At 43.3% G+C, this 27,260-nt stretch overlaps 1 protein-coding gene across 4 annotated transcripts in view; it reads right to left on the bottom strand.

Moving 5' to 3' along the window:
• The window catches only part of LOC137375197 (rho guanine nucleotide exchange factor 4-like), a 578,050-nt gene that overhangs the window by 209,510 nt on the left and 341,280 nt on the right, over window positions 1-27,260 (bottom strand). For 3 of the 4 annotated variants that reach the window (XM_068041983.1, XM_068041984.1, XM_068041985.1), the window contains 2 exons: window positions 7,998-13,454; window positions 1,844-2,173 (listed from right to left, as the gene is read on the bottom strand). In XM_068041983.1, the coding sequence (XP_067898084.1) occupies window positions 1,844-2,173; window positions 7,998-13,454 (5,787 nt within the window). The remainder of the gene's footprint in view (window positions 1-1,843; window positions 2,174-7,997; window positions 13,455-27,260) is intronic. The other variant, XM_068041986.1, reaches the window with a different exon arrangement.

The following is a 27,260-nucleotide window of genomic DNA, read 5'->3' as shown; positions in this document are numbered from 1 at the left end:
AAATAGCCTTTGTAACTGGCAATATTTTGAGGACCTGTGTCCCAAATAAAGAGAGGCAGTTACAGAGAAAGCCAAGATGCAACAAAGCCTAAAGAGAAAAGACAGAGGGTGTATAGTTAAAGAAAACCACATGAGGAGTGAACTTGCTATCTTAGCCTCGTGTAAGCACAGAAAGAGCAAACTGAATTTGCTTAGGTGCACCATCATTGAAAGATGGGATCAGAACTGGAGAAGCTACAGGGATCTGCTCCTTATGCTCTATGGGTAATGCAGTTCTAGTAAAACTCAGATGAAATATGTTTCAGAAATGAAGATACGTGATCAGGATCCCTCTGGTTGCTATGTGAAGTGACAATGTAAATATTTTTGTGGGCATTTCCCCCAGTTGCTATTTAAAGTCAGACTTTAAACACATTCTGAAAGAACACAATTTCACTGAAGTATTGCTGAAAAAAGATACATGCTGTCGAAGCTTTTCGTCTTGCACTCATCAGGACAGATGCAAGAATTCCAAATTTCGAAGCGAGCAGCAAATTATACTGCATGAGAAAAGGGGTGCTGAATGGTTGGCAAGTTGACTCTGATTGGTCGAGGCATTGCCATGGAGAATGCACCAGGGAACTATTATCCACCACGCTTTTGTTCAATTCAAGAAAGGTGCAATGCCTGGACATATTCCTTTTGCCTGCAGAGGACTGGTCCTTGCATATGAATATATGTAGCTTCTAGCAAGTGTAAGTGTGCCACATTGCAAGCCCAACTGATAATCTTAAATCAGTTGTTAAGTAATTCTTAGCACACTTGGGATTGTTCTGCAAGTGCTGTCCTGTCATAGAATCACATCTAGCATGCTGAACAATCCCAAATGTGCTAAGAATGACACTAACAACCAATTTAAGAATTTCAGTCGGGCTTGCAATGTGGCTTAATTACACTTGCTAGTAGCTACATATATTCATACATAAGGACCTGTCCTCTGCAGGCAAAAGAAACATGTCCAGGCGTTGTGCCTTTTTTGAATTAAACAAAAGCATGGTGGACAATAGTTCTCTGGTGCATTCTCTATGCAACGCCTCAACCAATCAGAGTTGACTTGCCAACCGATCAGCGCCTCTTTTCTCATGCAGTATAAATTGTTGCTCCCTTTGAGATTTAGCGTTCTTGCATCTGTCCTGATGAGTGCAAGACAAAAAGCTTGGACAGCATGTCTCTTTTTTCAGCAATACTCAAGTTCTGTACTACCAAGTGACAATTCCACTAAAAATAACAAACAGGAGGAAATCTCCACCAAGAAAAATTATGCAATTGCTACAAATAGAAACCAGGAAAATTCATAGCCCCCTGATGAGTTATAACTGTTTCTAACTTGTGATAAAATAATATCAACACAGTGTTCATAGGTTGATAATGGTCAGGAAAATAATAAGGATCACAAGTCAGGGATTTCATTGGAAGTCAATAACAGGAGAATTTCCCTTATTTACTCTAAGTCAAATAACCATTTGTTGAATTGGCTGATTTAAATGGAATCCTTTTGAGAGTCGTGCACTATTTGCACATCCTCTTCATGTCGCCTCCTGTTACTTATCTCCAATCTTTTACTCTACTTTTGAAATCCAATGAAACTCCTAAGAGCTTTGGAAAGACAGTGATACACCAAGATGAACCAACCATTCTGAACTGCAGAGTCAGCCATGAAATGAAGGTAATACAGAACACTAATGACTGAGGAGACAGTTTGTGAAGTGAAGCACCCACAGACACACAGCTACAAGAAGAAGGTTGAAGGGCCGTAAGAGGCAGCAGCTCACAGTACTTCAGAGAGCTTGTTGCTTTATCTTACTTCATTGTGAACCTCAGCATTGGTCCTGCCATGCCTTGTTCTGCTGTTCTCAAGCTCTTCAACCAACTTTCTCCGTCTGGTCCTTGCTTCTTCCAGCAACAATTCATCTGAGCTGCAACGTTTGTAAGGCTGTAAAGCTATCTCTTCTGTTTCGTCCTCACTGTCTAGTTTGCATTCCCCTTCATGTTCAGTATGACCAAATAACCAGGCCGTTTGCCCCAAGTCTGAGAATGGTCGCTGTCGTAGATGATACTGTTGGTGATTTCGCAGGACCGTTGACATGGTTGGGTTCTTCTCCTGTGTTGTTTGGGTTGGATGCTTACTTACTTCCTGTGTGGCAGTGCCAGGTAGAGAAATGTTTCAGATTCAAACATCAGAGGAATGAACATGAGCATATGTGACATATTGATGGAACATGGGCTAACTGACAGCATAATAAAATTCTACAATAACATGGATCATTGAGTGCTTTCCAGTATATCAGGATTGATATCCATCGTGTTTTACCTTTCTCAGGCAATTAAAACAAGCCAATGGCGGTGGTGGCAGAAGTGTTTGGTTTGTGAGCTTGTTGTTACAATCTCTCCTGGCCCTTCCACTCACTTCCCCTCCTCTTCCCCAGTACATGGCAAAACAATCCAAATATATGGTCCAGGGCATTCCCAGCAGTGGTTCAGTAGATATTTTGATTCATAGACATTACAACATACTGTATTGGGATACAGGAAGTATTTCAGAAGTGAACCCATTGTTTGCAAACTGAGTATTTTTCATATTCCAGTCACAACCACTGTAACTCTAGTTATGCCATTCCTGAATGATAATTGTGGTTTTAGACAGGTTTGGTTCAACTATTAGGCAGGAAGTGGGATTATAGTATGCACCGACACCTGTAGTGGTATGCACCCCCTTTGTGAGGCCAGGACTTTTGCATGTTGACCGATTGTCTGAGCCAAGATCTTGGATTGAAGTGGATCTGACACCTGTTACTCTTTTGTGCTGATTTTGGGTTGCGGGGAGGGGTTTTAGGTACAGGTAGAGCTTATCATGGGTAGATGGAGTTGGGTGATTTCATTGGACATACATTTTGTGGTGACAATCAGAAGCAGCACTAACTCTGGTTGCAGACAGTGAAGACAGTGAAAGGCAACTTGTGGCAGCCAGTTTGTTGCTGTACCTCATGGTCAGGTTACTTTGGTGTGATACCCCATCAATTGCTGTCTTTGCCTACATACATGGCATAAAGTTATTTATTTTGTACTGCATTAAACAGAATTGAAGACGGATAGATTGGGGAATGCACTCTCATCAGCTAAGATACTTAGGTGGGGAGAAACCTAAGAAACAGGAGCAGGCGTAGGCCATACCATCAATCCTGTTTCGCCATTCAATAAGACCATGGCCGAGCTTTTACCTAAACTCCACTTTCCCACCCTATCCCATATCTCGTGCCAAGGAACCTGGTTCAGGCAGCAACTGATGATGATGTTGGTTCCAAAATCTAAAAAGAACTTTGCTGATTTGGAATCAAGTTAGTACAATATGATGCCTGGTGCATGCTGCATTTATATTATTACTGGAACTATATAAAGAGATTGGAAAAGTAGCATTATATACACAATAAGTAACCCCACCAGCATTGTAAGTGAGTAAAAAGAGGACTTTCACAGGACTTAACCCACTACATATTACGTCTAATATTTAACTGTTGTCGTGTGTGAGGATCCTGCTCCCTTTTAAATAGACGGTTCTATCTTACAGTTGTTACCAAGGTTACTGGACAAACTGACCATGCTGCACACTCCATACCTGTTGTGTAGTGTGTTCTCCTGCTAATGTAAATGCAAAGGTCTTCCTTTAAAAAAGAAATAACCAGGGTCCAAATTACCCTAAGATACTGATGGAGATTCAGGAATGGGGTTTGTGTAATAGCTACCACTGGCCAGTAGGTGGTAGATTCACCATGACAAAACAAAATATCATCTGCGTTTGTTTTTAATGCAGTATATCCTTGTTCTTTGCAATACATATTTTAAAAAGGCAGTTAACCTCTTATTAAGGTCTGTGGTCATCTGCCGCAGGATAGCTGGAAGTTCAGTCAAATCAGATCCACACATTTTGATCAATATCGTAGCATTCCTGGTTACTAGCATCACAATTCTAATCAAACAGAAGTGCTCCTTGGAAAGTGGTTGTGAATTTGTCCCCATATAGTTTTTCTTATTGTTTATAATTAAACACTAATACCAATATTTATTTTTCTTTTCCCTTCAATAGGATCCTTACCCTTTACAGGGGCAGAAATCCCACAAGCATTTTCGCTCAACACATTATTCACCAGAGATAAATAAAGAGAGGGTGAACTTAGCTCAGGTCACACCCTAGCAGGTAGTTGTAGAGTATCAGAGGAAAGCCCTGCCTGCTGCAATTCAGAATCACAGAATTGATACAGCGCAGAAGGAGGCCATTTGACCCATCGTGTCTGCACTGGCTCTCCTAATGAGCATTTAGAATCATAGAAAGTTTACGGCACAGAAAGAAGCCACTTGGCCCACCGTGTCTGGACCGGCCGAAAAACGAGTCACCCAACCGAATCCCACCTTCCAGCATTTGGTCCGTAGCCCTGCAGGTTACGGCACTTCAGGTACATATCCAGACAATTTTTAAATGAGTTGAGGGTCTCTGCCTCTGCTACCCTTGCAGGCAGTGAGTTCCAGACCCCCACACTTTATGGGTAAAATAATACTTTTCCTCATCTCCCCTCTAATTTTTCTACCAATCACTTTAAATCTATGGCCCCTCGTCACTGACCTCTCTGCTAAGGTAAATAGGCCCTTCACATCCACTCTATCCAGGCCCCTAAGAATTTTGCACATTTCAATCAAATCCCCTTCAGCCATCTCTGTTCCAAGGAGAACAACCGCAGCATATACAATCTTTCCTCATAGCTGCATTCTTCCAGTCCTGACAACATCCTCTTAAATCTCCTCTGTACTCTCTCTAGTGCAATTACATCCTTTCTGTAATGAGGTGACCAGAACTGCACACAGAACTCAAATTGTGGCCTAACCAATGATTTATACAGTTCCAGCATAACCTCCCTGCTCTTATATTCTATACCTCAGCTAATAAAGGAATCACAGAATTGTAATAGCGCAGAAGGAGGCCATTCGGCCCATCATGTCCACACCAGCTCTCTAAAAGAGCAACTCACTCAGTTCCATTCCCCTGCCTTCTCCCCATAACCCTGAAAATTCTTCCTTTTCATACAGATGTCTAATTCCCTTTTGAATGCTTCAATCGAACCTGCCACCAAACACTTTTTCAGGCAGCACGTTCCAGATTTTAACCACTCGCTGCATGAAGAGGTTTTTCCTCATGTCACTTTGCTTCTCTTACCAAATACTTTAAATCTGTGCCCTCTCGTTCTTGATCCTTTCACGTGTCGGAACAGCTTCTCCCTATCTACTCTGTCCAGACCCCTCATGATTTTGAATACCTCTGTCGAAATTCCTCATCCCTAGAAGCATTCTGGTAAATCTTTTCTGCACTCTCTCCAATGCCCTCACATCTTTCCTCAAGTGCGGTGCCCAGAATTAGACGCAATACTCCAGCTAAGGATGAACTAGTGTCTGATAAAAGTTCAACATAACTTCCTTGCTTTTGTACTCTATGTCCCTATTAATAATGCCCAGGATACTGTATGTTTTATTAACCGCGCTCTCAACCTGTCCTGCCACCTTCAATGAGTTATGCACATATACACTCAGGTCCCTCTGCTCCTGCACCATTTTAGAATTGTCCCCTTTATTTTATATTGTCTCTCCATATTCTTCCTACCAAAATGAATCACTTTACATTTCTCTGCATTGAACTTCATCTGCCACCCGTCTGTCCATTCCACCAACTTGTCTATGTCCTTTTGGAGTTCTACACTATCCTCCTCAGTGCACAATGCTTCCAAGTTTTGTATCATCTGCAAACTTTGAAATTGTGCCCTGTACACCATGGTCTAGATCATTAATATATATCAGGAAAAACAAGGGTCCCAACACTGATCCCTGGGAAACTCCACTACCATCCTTCCTCCAGCCTGAAAAACATCCATTAACCACTACTCTTTGTTTCCAGTCACTCAGCCAATTTCGTATCCATGTTGCTACCGTCCCTTTTATTCCATGAGCTACAAGTTTGCTCACAAGTCTGTTGTGTGGCACTGTATCAAACGGCTTTTGAAAGTCCATGTACACCACATCAACAACATTGCCCTCATCTACCCTCTCTGTTACCTCCTCAAAAAACTCCAGCAAGTTAGTTAAACATGATTTTCCCTTAAGAAATCAATGCTGGCTTTCCTTAATTAACTTGTTTTTATCCATGTGACTATTAATTTTGTCCCGAATTATTTTTTTTTGAAGTTTTCCCACTATCGAAGTTAAACTGACTGGCCTGTAGTTGTTGAGCTTAGCTTTACACCCTTCTTTGAACAAGGGTGCAACGTTTGCAATTTTCCAGTCCTCTGGCACCACCCCCGAGACTAAGGAAGACTGAAAAATTATGGCCAGTGCCTCTGTGATTTCCACCCTCACTTCCCTCAATATCCTTGGATGCATCTCATCCAGCCCTTGTGCTTTATCCACTCTACATACAGTAGAGTGGATATTATCAATTTTAAACCCCTCTAGTGTCTGACTTACTTCCTCTTTAAACATTGCCTGGGTTGCATCTTCTTCCTTGGTAAAGACAGATGCAAAGTATTCACTTAATACCTCAGCTATGCCCTCTGCCTCCATGTGTAAATCCCCTTTCTGGTCCCTAACCAGCCCCACTCCTCCTTTTACCGCCCTTTTACTATTTATATGCCTATAGAAAACTTTAGGTTTTCCTTTAATGCTAGCTGCCAGTCTCTTTTTATGCTCTTGCTTTGTTTCTCTTCTTTGCTTTTTCAATTCCCCTCTGGATATTCTATATTCAGCCTGGTTCTCAATAGTATTTTCTACCCGGCATCTATCATAAGCACACTTTTTCTTCTTTATCTTAGTCTCTACCTCTTTTATCATCCAGGGAGCTCTGGATTTGTTTGCTCTACTTTTCTCCTTCAAGGAACATACCTTGACTGTGCCCAAATTATTTCTTCATTTGACTGTACCCAAACTATCTCTTCTTTTATTACTGCCCAAGGACAAATAAATCACTCAAGGGAAAAAATACCTGCCCAAGCTGGTAAAATAGAATTATGTGGCCACAGCTAGCTTTTGAGGATAAATGGTCACTGAACATCTCTTTGGCATAATCTTCACCACCACACACTTGCAATCTGGTCTGTGTGTTGAAGGATCTGCATGTTTTGTAACACACATCCTCTAACTGTCAAAACCTTCATAAAAATCAGGGCAATATTTTCCTTTCACCTTCTCTCTGTTTCGAAATGTTTATTTGAACAAGTAACAAGTACTTCAATTTTCAACAGTAGTATTCTCGTGAAACAATTTGGAGCAGTGTTACTGGAATGCATTTTCTTATTCTCCAAAGGGTTTTCAACAAGCTAATATTCCCGCTTTTAGAAGAGATTCTGCAGACCTTTCCGGAACACTCTCCAGGAATTGTAGAATAACAACAGAACCAAGTTGTTGCTGTTTTTTCTTCCAATGCCACTTTTGAGCCAACTTCAAGTAGCCCCACGTCTGATGCAAGTTGCCTTATCCCCATTCCCTTTGAAAGTATGTTGCCTATGTTGATCCTTGACCCCCCTCCCAACTCTCCTCCTTGCCCCTCCCCTCGACAGCCTATAGGTGAAGGTAGAGATGAGAACCTGTATCCTGGCTCTCTAGTATAAATGTTTTGCATATCCATGCATCGCAAAATCAGCCAGCTTCCTATTGAATGCTTAAGAGACCTGCTTGAAATACTACACAAAATTCTCCTACTTAACTCTCAAAGTTAAAAATATAAGCCTTAAAGTTGCAGTCTCTTCCAATTATTTCTACAAGTGTACATTAATAAACCCACATCATTGCTTTGTAGTGATTTAAAACTTTAATTCACTCTCACAATCTCACACTTTTATATTTAGTGTATTGTCAAACATTCATGAGCTTGCAATTAATAAGAATATACACTGAGGAAATGCAATTATTATTCCTGAGCCACTCACCTCATCTTTGGCAATATCAATGGCTGAGGAAGTTGTATTTAGACTTGTCTGTGATTGACTACTAATGCCACTGTCTTCTTTCTGACACTCATAATTCAGCGATTGTACTGAAAGAAGAAGATTTCCTCTTGGTTTCAATGCTGTTGGCCTTTCAGAACCTTCTAACATTCCATCTGTTGTCCTGCTAGAATCAAGGGAAGTCCACGATGATGTACTAGCTCTGTTGCTGCGAAAGCTTCTCCGAAAACTTGACCTTGGACTTTGTGGTTTAGGACTCATTGGCCTTGCAGGGAAAGTGGCATCAAAGTAGTCTGAAAACACACCAGGTCTATTCCATGTTGAGCTTAATTGATTCAATAAGGCATGTGGGATAGATTGGTTTGGTGCAGATTTGAAACCATCTTCAGTTTCTAGGCAACTATCAGATGTCAATTTAAGTCTTACTCCATTCGGTGATGTCCTTTTAATTCTCTGCCCCACTGGCTTCATATCATCTTGCTCAAGATAGCTATTAGAAGGCTGTGCTTTACTTGATGTCCGAGGAGATGAAGGTGATGAAGCTACGACGAAAGTGTTATTTTCTACTTGTTCCATAGAGATCCTCCTTGAATATTCACTGTGCACCTGAGACTGTGTCCTTACGACTTGATTTTCCCCACCACATGTATTAGAAGTGCTCAATGGACCTGATCCTTTTGTGGACTCTGATTCGCTCAGTTTCATAAATTTTCTCCAGGACAAATGCCTTGACTTCCCTTCATCGCCATCACTTTTCTTATGAGATTTAGAACTCCGATTAGCATTTTCTTTGTCTCCAGATTTTGTTTCAAAGAAAATGGAAAGTGACTTATTGGCAAAAGCCCGTTTCATTCTAAGGTTAAGGCTATTGGCACTTTTGCTCTTTTTGCACCTGTTTTCAGTCACAGGAGGTATTTTGATGTTTTGGTCCTCAGCATTACTGTCGTCACCTTCCATGGAGTCTGTGCTCCTGCTATGGAAATGTCGGCCATTTTCAGCCACTCTCTGAACCTCTTCCATATCTTCCACCTCCTGTAGTCTATCAAAGTCAAATGCCTTTTTCACACTTTGACTCAACGGGCTACTTCTTTCAAAAACCTCATCATCATCGTCCGAGCCATCTAAAGTAGGGTATTCGCTCTTGCCGCTACTCCTGAACTGATAAGACAGGTGAGCTTTGTAACTAGGGTAATGTACTCTATACATGTTAGCACCATCTGTGTTGCCATTTGGTTGTGTTTTATTCTCATCTGCATCTCTGGCCAGTTGCTTTCGATTTCCACCTTTGCAGTTGCTTTTGGTTTGATGTTCTTGTATTGAACCTTTGCTTCTCCTGAATGATGCCATTTTGGTGAAAACTGAAAATCTGGAGTTTTTGAAAGATGGACTGAAAGAGTCTGATGAGGATAAAGACCCAAACCGGTCATCTCTTTTAGTGTCAGTCTGTTTCTGTAGTGCTTTGTGAAGACTGCTGTTACTTCCAAATGGGTAAATATTTTCATCTATTTCCTCACTAGTTGTACTGTTACCATCAGTATCATAAACAATTTGTGGAATATCACTGGATTCAGCATCTAGTTTTATTGTTTCTTGGCTTCCATTTTCACTTCTGCCTAGATGCTCATCTAGCATGTTGCCATTATCCATCCAATCACTGCTTTTAGCTTGCAGAGTACCTGCCTCTGCTGGAAGGGCCATATACCTTCTGTGTAGATTTGTGTTTGAAATTCCAGTGTCTTCTAAACTTGCCTCTGAGGGAAGGTCATTTGTCTTTAATCCAACGCCATCAGTATAGACATGACCATTTTCTGTACTGTTTTTAGCAGTTATATTCATGTCCCTTGATTCTGCCTCAATAAAAAAGAATGTTGGCACTAAGTCAGCATCAATTGTAGTTTCTTTTTTTGTTGCTTCTGTTGTGCCACCAAATTTTTGAGAAGCAGTATCATGTGATACTGATAATCCTTCAACGAAAATCTCTCCTTGCTCAAACTTTGAAACAAGACATGCCTCGCCTACTTCGATATTAGTTTGAGAAGGAATCTCATTTGCTCCTGTTCCTTCCTCGTTTGAAACATTCCTTATCCTTAAGTTTTGTTCTGTAGTTTCTTTGAATGAAGGACATGATTTATTTGTTTCAGAACTTGTTCCAGTGCAATGTTTAAAAGGTTGTTTAATCAACTCAACGGGACAATCACGCTCCTGGCCAATGAGATTAATAGAATTTTCCCTTTTGACAAGAGTGCCTTCAGGACAGATTTCATTTATTTCAATTGTCCTGTCAACAAAAAGCTCAAATATTGTCTCAGAAATGTAATCCTCAACATCTGAGCTTCTGTCAACAGAACTATCTTTTGCCTCTGTCCCTGTGTTAGCTGAAGATGCGTTTGTTTCACTGTCTTTTCTCAGATTGATCTCATTTGGTTGTATTTCTAGACTTCTAACCTCTGGTGCAGTGTGTGAAGAGCTGTTATCTAGGCCTGGTGCTGCAGTATTCTTCTGACTTGGCTCATGTGTCTCAAAATCTCTGTCAAGAAAATTCTCATGTTCTGTTTCTGTTAATGGTAAGTCAGTGATTTCCCCTTGCTTATCCTCAACAAAATCTTCCTGTGATTCTGCCTGTTTTTTTGGAGAACTCTGACTGAGCTTTAATTCTCCCTCTTGAGAATCTGCTATGCGTTTTTCTGTGGAATTATAATTTGTTCTTTGTGTCCTTCCAGATGTTTCCTCACTTGTCCCGGAACCTGTCTCAAGAGAAACCACGGCAGGTCTATCAAAATTAGTTTCAATAGAAGAATTGATTAATTCTAATTCTGCTGCAGTGCTGCTGCTTTGTACACATTCTACAACATCAGAATCATATGAAATTTGCTCGGTATTTGACCTCTCTGTGAGTGTTCCACGGGTAATTTCAACAGGATCTACTTCCGCTTCAAGTGAATTATGAGAAGCCTCTGTCCTTCCTTCACTAATAATGTCACTTATGCCTCCTTTCACTTCTGCAGAAATTTCACTCAGGTCTTGATCTATTCCATGGCAAATCACAGTGGCGACAGTCTCAATTTCAGAGATTTCACCGAAGTCTATGCATCCATCTGAATCCTGAAAAACTGCAGTTAGCTCTAATTGGCTTTCAACAACAAATCCAGGTTGGTCAGAGTTTTCTTCACTAGTCCTCAGTCCTGCTACAGGTTTTGCTCCATTGATCTCTTGTTTGGTCTCTGGACAAGGTAGGGAAAAATTAGTTTTTGACTTTGATTCAGGAGCAGTCCCACTTGTTTCTATCTTTGGGGAGCTCCCTTCTAATTCAAAAGAATTATTTTCCTCTGAATTTATCCGAGCAGAGATTTTACTTATTTTGGACTTTGTGTCAGGGCAACTCTCAGGGGCGTCTGGTTCTGTTTCGAAAGGAGTTTTACTTAGATCTTGGTCTGTACCCAGAGAAACCCAGATTGAGTCTGAGTCTGAATTAATCCCAAAAGAAACCGCATTTGTCTCAGGACTGATTGCAATGGGAAGTAGTTCTGTTTCAAATGAAATCTCACTTAGGTCTTGCTCTGTATCCAGTGAAGTCCAGGTTGACTCTGATTTAAGTCCAGCCAAAATCTCATTTGTTTCAGGACTTCTTGCAGTGGAATCTGGTTTTAGTTCAGAGGAAAATTCACTGAGATCTTGGTTTGTATCCAGCAAAGCCCAGATTGACTCAGATATAATTCCAGCACAAATCTCACTTGTCCCAACAGAATTCTTGGTGGCATGTGGTTCAACTTCAACAAGAGTTTCACTTACATCTTGATTTGTATCTGGAGAAGGCCAGATTGGCTCAGAGTCAAATCCATCGCAAATCTCACTTGCCCCAGGTGTGGTCCCAGTGGAATCTGGTTCTCTTTTTGTGGGAATTTTACTTTGATCTTGATCAGTGCCTGCTGAAAACTGGATTGATTTTGTTCCAGGAGAAAGCTCACTTTTCTCAGGATCAATTTCAGTGGGATTTGATTGCACTTCAGAGAAAATTTCATTTGGATTTTGGCTTGTATCCTGAGAAATCCAGGCCGACTCTAACTCTGCTGTAATTCCATTTGAGATCTCACTTGTCTCAGAATAAGTCTCAATGGAATCTGATTCACCTTCACTAGGAGTTTTATTTAGATCATGGATCGAATCCAGAGGAAGGCAGACTGGCTCTGATACAAGTTCAGTAGAAACCTTAGTTAGCTGAGGACAAGGCTGAATTGGATTTGATTCGACTTCAACTGGAATTTTACTGTGATATTGGTTTGCATCCAGGGGAGTCCAGATTGACTTCGAATCTGTTACAGTTGCAGGAGGAATCTCATTTGTCCAAGGACAAATTGCAACGGGACCTGAATTTGTTTCGAAGGAAATTTCACTTAAAACTTGGTTTCTGTTCAAGGAAGTACAGTCTGACTCTGTCAGAGAGATTTTACTTGGATCTGGTTTAATTCCATCGGATGTATGATGTATCCCAGGACAAATCGCAGCAGACCCAGTTTGTTTCTCTAGAGGAATCCTTTTAAGCTCCGCTGCTTCTGATGAAAGTACACTTGGCTCTATGGTAATGTCCAAAGGAATCCTACTTAGCGATGCTTTTGTTTCAGGGGAAATCTCAGTCTGTTCTTGTGTATGTGGAGAATTCTCCTTTGAATCCCATTTCAAATCAGGACATCTGCTGCTTGCATGGGCTTCAAGAAAAATAGCAGATAGTGTTTCTGACCGAGAAGAGATTACATTGTGGCCTGTTTTTGTTTCAAAAGAAATACTGCATTTTTCTGAATTTAATTCATATGGAAGTTCATTTGTCCTCGATTTTGTCAGAAGAAAGAATTCACTTGTCTCTGATTCTTCCTCAGAGGAAATGTCACTAGCTTCAGATTCGGTAATGAGTGCAGGTTGACCAGATCCTGAATGGGCAACACTTAGCTCAGAGGAGACGCTGAGACAACTGCTGAACTTCACTTTAGATGTCTCTGCTGAAATGTCACTTATCTCTGATTTCACCTCTAGAGCAGCTCCATTTCTGTCTCGTGTCTTAGTGGATATGCCAGGCAGCTCAGAATCTCTACAGAAGGCAGTTGTATGAGTCTTTATCTGTGCTGTATGTAGTTGAGATATTGTATCAGAGGAACTAGTGCAGCGCTGTGGTTCAGTAGATGCATCAATTAGCCTTCCTGGATTATCAGGATCAATGTCAGTTGTTTCTATCTTTACTTCAGGACAAGGCAGAAAAAGACATGAAGAAGTCCCAGTATGCTCTAATTTTGTCTCACTTATTGATGGTGTTGTCTCTATGGCAGTTTTACTTGACTTATATTCTGCATCAGGAGAGACTTGGCTTGGTCCTGGAGGCTCTTCCTCTGAAGCGTCTTCCTCTTCAGAGTCACAGTGATCAGAAAGACTCTCTAACGACTCAGAAACCTGCTGGAAGAAAGAAAAGGGATATCTTACTCAAGTCCTGGAATAATAGGATGATCTAAACATCAGTTATTTGTTTCCTTTTAAACATTACAAAAAACATCTTTATGTCAACACATTTTAGTCTGCCTTTCGAGCATAGCTTATGCAATTATGCAATGCACCAAAGAGCTAGTGAGGGAGGGGAGACACCATGGAGGGATTTGAACACAAGGATGTGAATCTTAATATGGAGGCATTCATGGGCTGGGGGGCCAAGTGAGGGTCAGCTAGCACAGGGCTGATGGGTGAACGGGACATGGTACGAGTTAGGAGATGAGCAGCCAAATTTTAGATTTTTTTGCAAATCCATTATATATTTTGCTTGCAGAAAAAAAGAGTAGCAGCAGTTCTCTTGGCCAGTTAATGAACATTTTGCCAGCTGAAGCAATTCATTTTGTTTTTGCCACTGGAGTTCAGTTGAGCTGAGGGGTTGGAGTCACTATCCTTGAATGCCTTCAGGGGAGTTCTTGTAATTGCTTCATCTCCTCCTCATGTGCTTTCTGCTTCTGAGTAGTACACTGGAAATTTCCTCCTGGCTTCTCCCACTTTGCCGCGACACAGTTTCTGCCAAACCTATGCCAATGTTACAGCAGCAAGGCGGCCAAATGGGAGATGCTCTGAGGAAATTCATCTCCACAGTTTTGGAATCGACTGCAGAGAGGGGTTTCTGTATGTTTCTCTCAATGAATGGAAACAACTGAATGCATAATCAGCAATTTGCACTCATTAGAACGTAAGTTTTATGTTCTGATTTTAAAAGCGCATCTATTTTCTGGTAGAGATTTGTACAAGTTGCCCTTATACTGCTGCTGAGCATCAGTACAAGAAGATGTTATCCAGGTGACCTGGCTATCAGTGAGCTGATCTATAGCACATTTGGGGTCAGGTCAGTAACCAAGAGGATACCACAGTGACCCCAAAAGTGCTGTATGAAAGCGCTACTATGTCACAGACATTAACTCCAGGAAATGGGCTTCACTGTAGTGAATAGTCATTAAATAATAATTTCAACTGCATAGCATTTAGAGATTCATAAATGAATTGTGATAAAACAGTGGTTTTGTAGGTAAGGTGTTGATTTGAAACCTTTATATTCTTAAGCTTGCTTCTGCTCTGCTCTTTTGTTACAAAATACATTTGCTCTTTCACTGCCACAAACCTTTATTTTGGATTGAACAAAATATTTCCTCTGTGGTTTAATCCTACACTGGATGCACACTGTCATTATCGTTTATGGACGTGAATTCCTTTTGTGGGTGGTGTATAGGCATGAAATATGTTTTGTCTAATCACGGAAGTCAGCTCATGTTAGACTGCCAACATTTATAAAACCTGACTTTTTTTTTTAAAAGCCACAAAATACCAGCACAAGGAGTTTCTTCAAGAAAAGAAGTGCTTTGGGAATAATAGCCTGAGGAAAGCTGTGTATTATTATTTAATTTGAATCTTTGTGAGATTTTCTTTGTGCCTGGCTGATCTCCAGTGTTAAATTTTACTCAATCACAATCATTAATAATGACTGGTAGAGACACTTGGCTTGGAAAACACGTTTATAATTTGAGAAGTCAACATAAAAGAGAAATACTAAAATAGTAGCTTTGTTGCAACGCACTAAATTCTTAAGTGGCACTAGGGAGCAGAACAAAAAGGTATGCCTGTAATAAAACTGGACATAGAGGTAATTGGGGCATGCACAAGAGGCCAGAATTGGAGGCTCCACCAGCAAATATAACCAGCTTCCATCAGCAGCACTACATGCCAGAGACCATTATTATTTCTGTATGCAGGTGGGCGAGCTCTGCTGATGTATGCAGGAGATCCAGTAGTGACAGTCTCTCATTGCTTTGAGCTGCAATCACCATCCTTCCCAGATATGGATGCCCATTTCAGGGCTCCAAAAACATCAGCAAGTTCAGAAGCAACTGGAAACGGTTCCCTGCAATTTTCTGCATCGTATTTAAAGACTGATTTTGGATGAGATACGTTTTGTCAAAATTTACCCAAATAAAAAGATGTTTGATAATCTGTTAAATAGGGAAATCAGATTGGGTTAAAGAGCATAGAATCATAGCATATTCCAGCACAGAAATTGCTCATCAAGTTTGGGTTCTCCACAATGAGCCACCTGGTCAAATCCCACTCTCCTGCTAACGATTTACACTTTCATATTCCTTCTTTTACAAGCAGAAGAAAGAAAAAAGAATACTTAATGGATGCTGCTTCAACAATGTATAATGTGGGGAAGTGTCAGGTCATTCACTTTGGTAGTAAGAACAGAAAAGCAGAATATTTTCCAAAAAACTTGAAACTTCTAAATGTATTCATACAAGGAACACAGAAGTTACCATGCAGATACAGCAAGTAATTAATGCATGTTGGCCTTTACTGCAAGAAGATTGGAGTATATGACTAAGGATGTCTTGTTATAATTGTGTAAGGCTTTGCTGTGATCACACCTGGTGCACTGTGCACAGTTTTGGTCTCCATATTTAAGGAAGGATATATTTGCATTGGTGGTGGTACAGCAAAAGTTCACTAGATTGATCCCCAATGAAAGGCTGAGTAAATTGGGTCTATACTCTCTGGAATTCAGAAGAAAGAAAGGTGTCTCTTTGAAACATACAAATTCTGAAGGGACTCAACAGGGTAGACACTGAAAGGTTGTTTTCCCTGGCTGGGGAGTCTAGAACACAGAGGCACAGTCTCAGGATAAGGGGTCGATCATTTAGGACTGAGATGTGGAGAAATTTCTTAACTCAGAGGGCTGTGAATCTTTGGAATTGTCCACCCCAGAGGGTTGTGGATGCTCCATCATTAAATACATTTAAGGCTGGAAAGTAATTTAAATATTAAATATTTAAAGTAGGGTCCCGTCACAGAGCGGCAGAGGTGCTGCCATGGAGCCTTGCCGCCGCCAGGAAGATCGGAACCAGCAATCCCAGCGTCGGGCTCCGTGGTGGCCACTGCCACTCCGATTCTGTGCCCCCCCCACTGTCCCCCCAACCCCACCGCCACGAAACCCAACGTCAGACTGAGATCTAAATCCAGCCTGTTGAGTCATCCGGAGCCATCTTCAGGCCCCCTCCGCTATAGAACCCAACGTCTGGGGGAGAACAAAATCCAGCCCTAAGAGTGTAGCAGGCATTTGCCATAGATCCTTTCCATTTCATAGGCTGTTATGTAACAGGTATGTTTAACTGCATATATCGAGATACAAAAGCCATACTGTGATGAACATTCAAATCTGATTCAAATTCCAGTTGTTTTGACCATTTGCTTTTTCTTGCATTCCTATTGAAGGTGCAGAAGGAGATTTGTGCAAATATTTTCAAAAATAATAGGATATAATAACTTTTTGGGCAAATGGAAATGATTTCCAATGCCTCCATCTTCCTGTGTTTTTACTGAATTGATGAGCCTTAGACCCGTGTTGAAGCTATCATTGATGAAATAAAACCAATGATATCCTCAGTTATTTCAAACTCCATCTTCACGTACCCTGCTTGATCTGCTCTGAATTCACTGTCTTCCTGTCCTCCATAAACCTCTCCCTCCATATCAACTCTGCTACCCTTAATCAGTCACTCCTCAGCCTTGCCATCTCCTGTGGTATCTCTACTTCCATGGTCTCAATCACAGACATGGCCATCTCCAATCACTTCTTGGTATCCCTCAGGATTGTCATCCCCCTTCCAATGTCACTTCCTTCTACATCTACCTAATGGAAAAATCTCTCCCTCCAAGTCATTTAAAATTGAACATTTAACCTCCCTGATGCCTTGCCTTTGCCCCACTGCTTGCCATAGTATTTCTGCAGCTCTTGATTTGCTGAACCACTCTCCTATCTCCATATTTGAAATGCTTGTCCCCAGCAAAACATATACTCTTTCCCAACTCAACCATTCCTCCTAGTATAGCTCCATCTTCACTCCCTCGAATCCAAGGATGCACAAATGGTTTAGCCATCCATCAGCAGATCTGAGTGGACCACATCAAGTGTTATCAGATCTCTCTCTTTCCTGACAAAAGAAACACTGCTCCATGACCACCCTGAAGAACAAAGATAACCCCCATCTTCCTTTCTCCATGACAAGTATTGCCTGAAACCCCTCTCCATTGCCCCCTTCACCCCCACCTCCAACAAAAAGGGTAGGGAGCTCCAGCATTTCCTGATCTCGAAGACAAAGATCATCCATTAAGCTACAACTGAGTGGTTTGTTAGGTCATTTCAGAGGGCATGTAAGAGTCAACCACATTGCTGTGGGTCTGGAGTCACATGTAGGCCAGACCAGGTAAGGATGGCATATTTCCTCCCCTGAAGGACATTAGTCAACCAAATGGGTTTTTACAACAATCCAAAAGTTTCATGATTATTATTAATGAGACTAGCATTTTATTCCAGATTTATTAATATTAGCTGACACTGTAAAAGGTTCTCTCTCCTCAGCTCCTGTCCCCTTTACAAAACCTTCATCATCAGCCCCCTCCTCAGAAAATACACCATCATTCCCTCTGTACATGAAACTACCACACAATCTCCAACCTCCCTTTCCTTTCCAAAGTCATTGAATGCCTTTTCATCTCCCAAATATGTGCCCATCTTTTCCACAACTCCATGTTTTAATCTCTCTAGTCCGGTTTCCGCCCCTGCCACAGCATAAAACAGTCTTAAGCAAAATTAGAATGACACCTCTGTGACTGCAGGCATTATCCCTCCTTGTCATCATTGACCTCCCTGCAGCATTTGGTATGGATGACAACACCATCCTCCTCGAACACCTCTCCTCCATTCTCTAGCTCCCTCAAATGGCTCCATGATTATATAGACAGAGCAATTCCAGTGCTGGTTTCTCTCCCAGTGCCCGCAATGTTAACTCTCATGTACTCCAAGGATCCTTGACTGCCTCACCTTCGTGACATCACTCATAGAAACTGGGTCAGCTTCCACATGTACACTGTTGATATCCAGCTCTTCCTCTGCACTAGATTTCTCAGTCCATCCACTGTGTTATCAGACTGCTTGTTGACATCAGTCTTTGATAAATTGCAATTTTCTCATCAGTTAAACATCAGGAAGACCAAAGACATCATCTTCAGACTCTACCACAAACTTTGTACCTTAGACACCGACTCCATCTTTCTCCTTGGCCACTGTCTTATACTGTGGAAAACTTTCCTATTTAACCCCAAGTTGTCAATATGACGCCATATCCTCTGTCACAAAAGCAGCCTACTTCCACCTATGTAATGACTTGCCCCTACTCTGTCCATCTATTGCTCAAATCCTCATACATACCTTTGTCAATTCCAGAATTGTCTATTCCAATATTCTCCAGGCCGACCTCCAATCCTCCATCCTCCGTAAACTTCGGCTATCGAAAATTCTGCTGCCCGTATCTTATCCATCACCAAGTCCCACTCCCAGCACCTCTGTCCTTGGTGACCTACATTAGCTCCGGGTGACCCGATCTCTCCGATTTAAAATTCTCACCCTCATGCTTTGAATCCCTTCATAAATTTTCTTTTCCCTATCTCTGTAAACTCGCCGTTCCTCTGAATCTGGCATCTTGCGTAGCCCCCTTCCCCCCCCCGCTCCATTTATTCCACCATTGGCAGCTGTGCCCCAGCTGCCTAGATGCCACACACTGGAATTCCATCCCTAAACCCCTTTACCTCTCTACCTCATTCTCCTCCTTTAAGATCCTCTTTAATAGTCACCTCTTTGGTCACTCCCTGCAAACATCTCCTTCTTTGGCTTGATGCCCATTTTTCTTCTGATTATGCTTCTATGATGTGGTTCAGGACAATCTTTTACAATAAAGGAACTACACAAATGTAACTTGTTGCTGATATATTGAGGCCTCACCTATTGGACTGAATTTTATTCTCCCGCTGCCGGTTGGGTCACCCCCCCCCCACAATCAAGTGGTGGAGGGCGGGCTCTGCAACGCCAGCAAGAGTGTCAGCTGCCTCTGCACAGGCGCTGGCACCATTTTGAAAGGGCAGCCAGCCATGCCACTTAATATAAGTATTTAAAACCATACCCCCCAGTACACCGCAAAAAATAATCGCCCCTTCCCCCTCCAATAATACTCACCCTCCAGCCCCCCGCAAAAGCAATTACTTGCAAGATCTGACCTCTCCTCCCCCAAAACTGTTCAAAGTGCAGAGGTCACTCCTTTGCCCCCTCCCCTACATTATGAACGCACATTTGACCCCGAACCCCCCCCCCCCCAACTACACTAAAAATCCTAAACACCCCCCTTCTATACCTCAGTGACGCCAGCTTTCCCTGGACAAGAGTGCCGGCCGCCACTCGGAAGATCCCGGAAAACCATTAAGATCGCTGACAATTTTATTTAAATATATTCATTCTTTTAATTTACATATTCAAAGTCAGGTCCCATCGCCCAGCAGTGGGGAGGCTGCCACGGAACCTTGATGCCACCGGGAAGATCGGGCCTGGCAATCCTGGCATGGACTCCATAGCGGGCCACTGCCGGTACAATCTTCCTTGTGTTTTGGTGCCTAGAACTGGATATAGCACTTATAGAATATTGTTCTATTTATCGTGAATTTCTCTGACTTGTACTGTACTGTTCTGGCTACATAACTCAACATTCCATTTGTTTTGCTGTACGCTGCTCAGTATTGGTTGGAAATAATAAATGTTGGGGCTGGATTTTGTTGCCCTGCTGCCGGGAGCAGCGGCGGGTGCAGAAAATGGCGTCCACCCCGCCTGGGACCCGTGCCACTGCGCTGCCGCGATTATGTGGTGGACGGCCACTTAATGAGCTGGATTTTGTTGTCCCGCCACCGGGAGTGGTGGCAGGTGCAGAAAATGGCAGCCCACCCCGCATGGGACCCGCGCCGCTGCGATTACGCAGTGGGTGGCCACTCAACATATTGACACGGCCGTCTCCCTCCACCACCCCCCCCCCCCCAATCGCGTGGCAGGGGTGGCATTGCTGACGCTGGTCATGGCATCACCTGATACAGGAGCAGGTGCTGGTTCATTTTTATAAGGCTGCCAGCCCTGCAAACAATTCAATATAATGCAGAGTTGACCCCTTTACCCCTTCCCCATACAAATCATGCAGAGTTGACCCCTACCCCCTACAAATCATGCAGAGTTGACCCCTTCCCCCCTTCCCCATACAAATCATGCAGAGTTGACCCCTTCCCCATACAAATCATGCAGAGTTGACCCCTTTACCCCTTCCCTATACAAATCATGCAGAGTTGACCCCTACCCCCTTCCCCATACAAATCATGCAGAGTTGACCCCTACCCCCTTCCCCATACAAATCATGCAGAGTTGAACCCTTCCCCCTACAAATCATGCAGAGTTGACCCCTTTACCCCTTCCCTATACAAATCATGCAGAGTTGACCCCTTCCCCCCTTCCCCATACAAATCATGCAGAGTTGACCCCTTCCCCCTACAAATCATGCAGAGTTGACCCCTTTACCCTTCCCCATACAAATCATGCAGAGTTGACCCCTTCCCCCCTTCCTCCTACAAATCATGCAGAGTTGACCCCTTCCCCCTACAAATCATGTAGAGTTGACTCCTTCCTCCCTTCCCCCTACAAATCATGTAGAGTTGACCCCTTCCCCCTTCCCTATACAAATCATGCAGAGTTGACCCCTTTAACCCTCCCTATACAAATCATGCAGAGTTATCCCCTTTAACCTTCCCCATACAAATCATGCAGAGTTGACCCCTTCCCCCTACAAATCATGCAGAGTTGACCCCTTTAACCCTCCCTATACAAATCATGTAGAGTTAACCCCTTTACCCTTCCCCATACAAATCATGCAGAGTTGACCCCTTCCCCCTTCCCCCTACAAATCATGCAGAGTTGACCCCTTCCCCCTACAAATCATGTAGAGTTGACCCCTTCCCCCCTTCCCCCTACAAATCATGTAGAGTTGACCCCTTCCCCCTTCCCTATACAAATCATGTAGAGTTGACCCCTTCTCCACCTCGGTGGCGCCAGCTTCTCCTATCCGGGAAAGTGAAGGCGTGTGAGTGCTGCATGACGAGCTCAAGATTGGGAGATTGGGAACTGAAGGTAAGATTGTGGCGAATTAAATTTAAATTTATGCGGAGAGGTAATTTAAATATTTAAAGTAGGGTCCCTTCCCAGAGTGGCAGAGGTGCTGTCACGGAGCCTTGCTGCTGCTGGGAAGATAGGAACCGGCAATCCCCGCATCAGGCTCCGTGGTGGCCACTGCAGCTCCAATTCTCTGCACTCACCCCCCTCCCCCCTCTCCCGCTGCCAAGAAGCCCGACATTGGCCTGAGAACAAAATCCAGCCTGTTGAGTCTACAAAGACTGTTAGGTTTTCTTGTTCTTTGATCTCTGCCAATTGTTGTTTTTATTAAGTGGACCACTAATATATATAATGACAGCATGACTGAGGTTGTTAATTCACCAAGTGAGGGATCAGTGGCATGGACACATGTGCTACTGCAAGCATTGGTGGTTCAATGTATTGTGCCATCTTATATGTGTCTTCACTTAAATGTGGTTGTGGGGTGGGGAGGGGGTCACTAATTTGTCATTAGACAACTGACAAGGTTTTGAGCCCTAGCTAGGCAATCAGCAGATACGAGAGGGCTTCTTTCAAGTTTGATTCCATGGTGGGAGGTGGGGTGGGGCCAACGACAGGTAGGAATGTAGGTAAGTCTGTGGTGGGCTGTGAGGAAGTACGCCTCCTCTCTTGTGCTGTAAAGGCACTTACCTCTCCCACAAAGCAGTCCTCACCTCTCCTTAGCTACCAGTTTTCCCAAGGCCTGGGAAATCCAGCTGATCAGGGTTAAACCGTGAAGATAGGTTAAACCTGAGATGTCCAGCTTTATTATAATATTTAAATGGATGACCTGTGCCCTGGGAGCGGGTTGGTTGCCTGCTCTCCCCACCACCCACCCCCTGCCCTGTCTCCGGTAAACCTAAAGTGGGCAGGTTGGGGGTCAGGTTTGGAATTTTTTAAATTTTCAAACCTCATCTGATCCAAACCCACAGGTTTGGTGGGGGGGAGGGGGGGTTGTTAAAGCTCCCCCCTTTGATTTTAATGTCATAAATCAGTCTTTAAAATCCAGAAATGGCCATAGCAGTGAATTGGGCTGTCCAAATTTGTTGTTCTGCTTGTTTTCCTATCGTGTCCACTCTGGGAGCTGGATTAAAGTCCTTGGTCATTATCCAATTAGTCAAGTAAGCCACTTGATAGATGCAAAATGACTGTAATTGTAGTCGAGTCATAATTGACCAAATTTCTGCTGGAAAAGCTGACAAAATCTTCAAGAACAATCACAAGTGGCATAAGATTGAAGTAATTAGCATTTCTATTCATTACAGTTAAAACAATTTAAAAGTGGCAAAGCCATCACTCTGATTTTAAAAGCGAAGAAATTCCCTTCGATGTTTGAGGTTTCACTCCAGCGACCTGTGCAGGAAAGCTGCAACAAATAGTCAAGCAGCTGAGAAACTGTGCCTGCGGTTGCGTTAAGTCTGATGATGGATGATTACACTTAAGGGAGGCTCTGAGCTTGGCAGTGTAAGAAAGACTGAATATAAAAGGACTAAAACTTCCCATTTCCACAAAACAGCAGCTGGATGAGGAGAAAAGAAAATGACTACATGACCAGTCTGGACTTGCTTGAAATCTCCACTGTGGTATTGAATAATGTTTCAGTTAATTATAAAATCCAGGTCCGTCTGCAGACTTACACGCATTATAGAAACTCTTTTTCCTTCTTTGCCCTCCAATAACGTTCTCTAATATATCACAACCACTGATACAATGTACATACTTATGGTTCCTTCAATGAGGCAGTGTCTTCATGAGGATTGTTCAGCAAGCTTTTTTGTTCCCAAAGAACACCATGCAGTCACATAAAAGTTGTTAAAATGGATCACTGCATCACTTTTGAGCGAGAGAATGAGATGCAAATGAGTCTTGGCTGCCAAACATTTGTTCTTGAACATTGTGCCTCTTTTAAATTATATTTAAAAATTGTTATGAGTTGCCTGCATGGTGGTAAAACTTTCTACTGATGCTTATCTACAAGCTATTCAATACGGTTAGTGTACATTTCTGGATGAGATTCCAGATTCCAGTCTTTATTCTTGATGCATGACTGCTTCAGACTTTTTCACTGATTTATGTTGCTTTAGTTACTGATAGAATTACATTTCTGATATCAGGTGTTCTGGGTTGTTCTTGTAGGTGCAAACATACCAACTTATGAATTTATCATGAGAGATGCAATTTTTAAGTAAAATTAAGTCTCATTCATGATCTCATGTCAGAACTCTCAAATCTCAGGATTTTCTTTCTACATGAAACACCCAGTCCAGTGCCTTGCTCTCCAGTAATGAACGGAAGTAGGGAACCGGCAGTCTCTCTCCTCACTACACACCCCCACTAACTCTCACTCCATCGGGGAATTAAAACAAATAAATAAAATTAAAACGAGAGAGGGAGGTTGCTGGTCAAGTGAACAGTCAATTACAATCCCCAATCAAACACGGCGTCTGTTCCTCCATCAGCCTCGCTCCCTCACCAGAAGTCAAGCTCGAATGTCGCTAACATCCTGGCACCCGAATGCCTTGACACACATCTACGCTGACCAATCAGCAATGGTAACCCTAAAAAAGGCAGGTCCAGCTCTATCAGGCTTTGGTTCAATTTCTCCCCCCAACTTTGCAATTTTTAAAGTGGCAGTTCATTGCTCAAGATACAATGCACATTACTATAGCTGCAGGTTACATAAGGTCATTTTACTTTCATTTTCTAATAAACGAAGAAGAAGACATTGGGGCCTACCCACCAAACAGAAGTGACCCTTTTTTTTTTAGAAAAAACTAAACTATGAAATAAAAGGAAACTTAAATTAAATATTCACCCTTGTTCAGCTGTCATCCCAATTACAGTCATTGGGTTGGACTTTACCGAGCCCACGACGTCGGGCTCCATAGCGGGTGGAGGTGACGGTGCTGGGGGGTGTGGCCGGAAGATCGTTCCAGCAGAGGCCCGACATGGAGGTCAACACCGGGCCAGCCTGGCCTGATCTTCCCGGCGAATGTGAGGCTTCATGGCGCTTCCCCGCCCCCACCACTGGGCAACGGAACCACAATTTGAATATTTAAATCAATGACATGAATAAATTTAAATGAACTTACCCACAATCTTCTGAGCCCACCGCGATCCTTAGTGCAGTGGCCGGCACTCCAGCACCTTCAATTCCCCATCTGGGGAAAGCCGGCGTGATACTGGTGGGGAACGGGGGTAGGTGCCACCGACCATCCTCCTGCAGCTGCTGAATCAGTTACTCCTCCATGTTGAACACCACTTGGAAGAAGCACTGAGAGTAGCAGGGGCACAGAATGTATTTTGGGTGGGGGACTTTAATGTCCTTTACCAAGAGTAGCTCGGTAGCACCACTATTGATCCAATTGGCTGAGTCCTGAAGGACATATCTCTCCATGATAGTATTGGTAATAGTGACCATTGCACAGACCTTGTGGAGACAAGGACCCATCTTCACACGAAGGAAAGCCTCCACTGTGTTATGTGGCACTACTATCATGTTAAATGGGATAGATAAGAACAGGCGGCACAGTGGCGCAGTGGTTAGCACCGCAGCCTCACAGCTCCAGGGACCCGGGTTCGATTCCGGGTACTGCCTGTGTGGAGTTTGCAAGTTCTCCCTGTGTCTGCGTGGGTTTTCTCCGGGTGCTCCGGTTTCCTCCCACAAGCCAAAATACTTGCAGGTTGATAGGTAAATTGGCCATTATAAATTGTCACTAGTATAGGTAGGTGGTAGGGAAATATAGGGACAGGTGGGGATGTTTGGTAGGAATATGGGATTAGCGTAGGATTAGTGTAAATGGGTGGTTGATGTTCGGCACAGACTCGGTGGGCCGAAGGGCCTGTTTCAGTGCTGTATCTCTAATCTAATCTAATCAGATCTAGCAGCTCAAAACCAGGCAGCCATGAGGGGTTGTTGGTCATCAACAGCAGCAGAATTGTATTCAACCACAATCAGTAACCTCATGGCCCGGCATACCCCCACTCTACCATTACCACCAAGCCAGGGGACCAACCCTGGTTCAATAAGGAGTGTAGCAAGTGCATGGCAGGAGCAGCACCAGGCATACCTAAAAATGAAGTGTCAACCTGGTGAAACTACAACACAGGACTACAAGAATACTACACAACGGAGGGAGCATGCGATAGACAGGGCTAAGCGATCCCACAACCAACTGATCAGATCAGAGCTCTGCAGTCCTGCCACACCCAGTCATGAATGGTGGAGGACAATTAAACGACTAAGGAGAGAAGGTTCCATGAACATCCACATTCTCAAGGATGGCAGAGCCCAGCACGTGAGTATAAAAGATAAGGTTGAAGCAATTACAAGCATCTTTATCCAGAAGTGCCAAGTGGGTGATCAATCTCAGCCTCCTCCAGCATTACAAAAGCCAATCTTAAGCCAATTTGATTCACTGCACATGATACCAAGAAATGGCTGAGTACACTGGATACAACAAAGGCTGTGGGTACCGATAACTTCCCAACTGCATTGCTGAAAACTTGTGCTCCAGATCTAACTGTGCCTCCAGCCAAGCCAGTCCGGTACAGCGACAGCACTGGAACCCACCCAACAAGGGGTAGGCGGTGGCGTAGTGGTATTATCACTGGACTAGTAACCCAGAGACCCAGGGTATTTTCTCTGGAGACAAGGGTTCGAACCCCACCACAGCAGAAGGTGGAATTTGAATTTAATTAATAAATCTGGAATTAAAAGCTAGTCTGATGATGGCCATGAAACCATTGTCGATTGTTGTAAAAACCCATCTGGTTCACTAATGTCCTTGAGGGAAGGAAATCTGCTGTCCTTACTTGGTCTGTCCTACCTGTGACTCCAGACCCACAGCAATGTGGTTAACTCTTATATGCCCTCTGAAATGGCCTAGCAAGCCACTCAGTTGTACCTAACCACTACAAAGTTAATAAAAAGGAATGAAACTGGACGGACCACCTGGCATCGACCTAGGCACCGGAAACGACAACGACAAACCGAGCCCTGTTGGCCCTGCAAAGTCCTCCTTACTAACATCTGGGGGCTTGTGCCAAAGTTGGGAGAGCTGTCCCACAGACTAGTCAAGCAACAGCATGACATAGTCATACTCACGGAATCATATCTTACAGACAATGTCCCAAACACTGCAATCACTATCCCTGGGTATGTCCTGTCCCACCGGCAGGACAGACCCAGCAGAGGTGGTGGCACAGTGGTATACAGTAGGGAGGGAGTTGCCCTGGGAGTCCTCAACATCAACTCCGGACTCCATGAAGTCTCATGGCATCAGGTCAAACATGGGCAAGGTAACCTCCTACTGATTACCACCTACCGCCCTCCCTCAGCTGATGACTCAATACTCCACCATGTTGAACACCACTTGGAGGAAGCACAAAATGTACTCTGGGTGCGGGACTTCAATGTCCGTCACCAAGAGTGGCTCGGTAGCACCACTACTGACCAAGCTGGCTGAGTCCTAAAGGACATAGCTGCTCGACTGGGTCTGTGGCAGGTGGTGGGGGAACCAACACGAGGGAAAAACATACTTGACCCTCGTCCTCACCAATCTGCCTGCTGCAGATGCTTCTGTCCATGACTGTATTGGTAGGAGTGACCACCGCACAGACCTTGTGGAGACGAAGTCCCGCCTTCACATTGAGGATCGTGTTGTGGCACT

This window comes from Heterodontus francisci, chromosome 11, assembly GCF_036365525.1.
Source record: "Heterodontus francisci isolate sHetFra1 chromosome 11, sHetFra1.hap1, whole genome shotgun sequence".
In the NCBI taxonomy this organism is placed as follows: Eukaryota; Metazoa; Chordata; class Chondrichthyes; order Heterodontiformes; family Heterodontidae; genus Heterodontus; species Heterodontus francisci.
The sequence above is the reverse complement of the archived record's forward strand: the minus strand, read 5'-3'. Positions and strand labels throughout refer to the sequence as shown.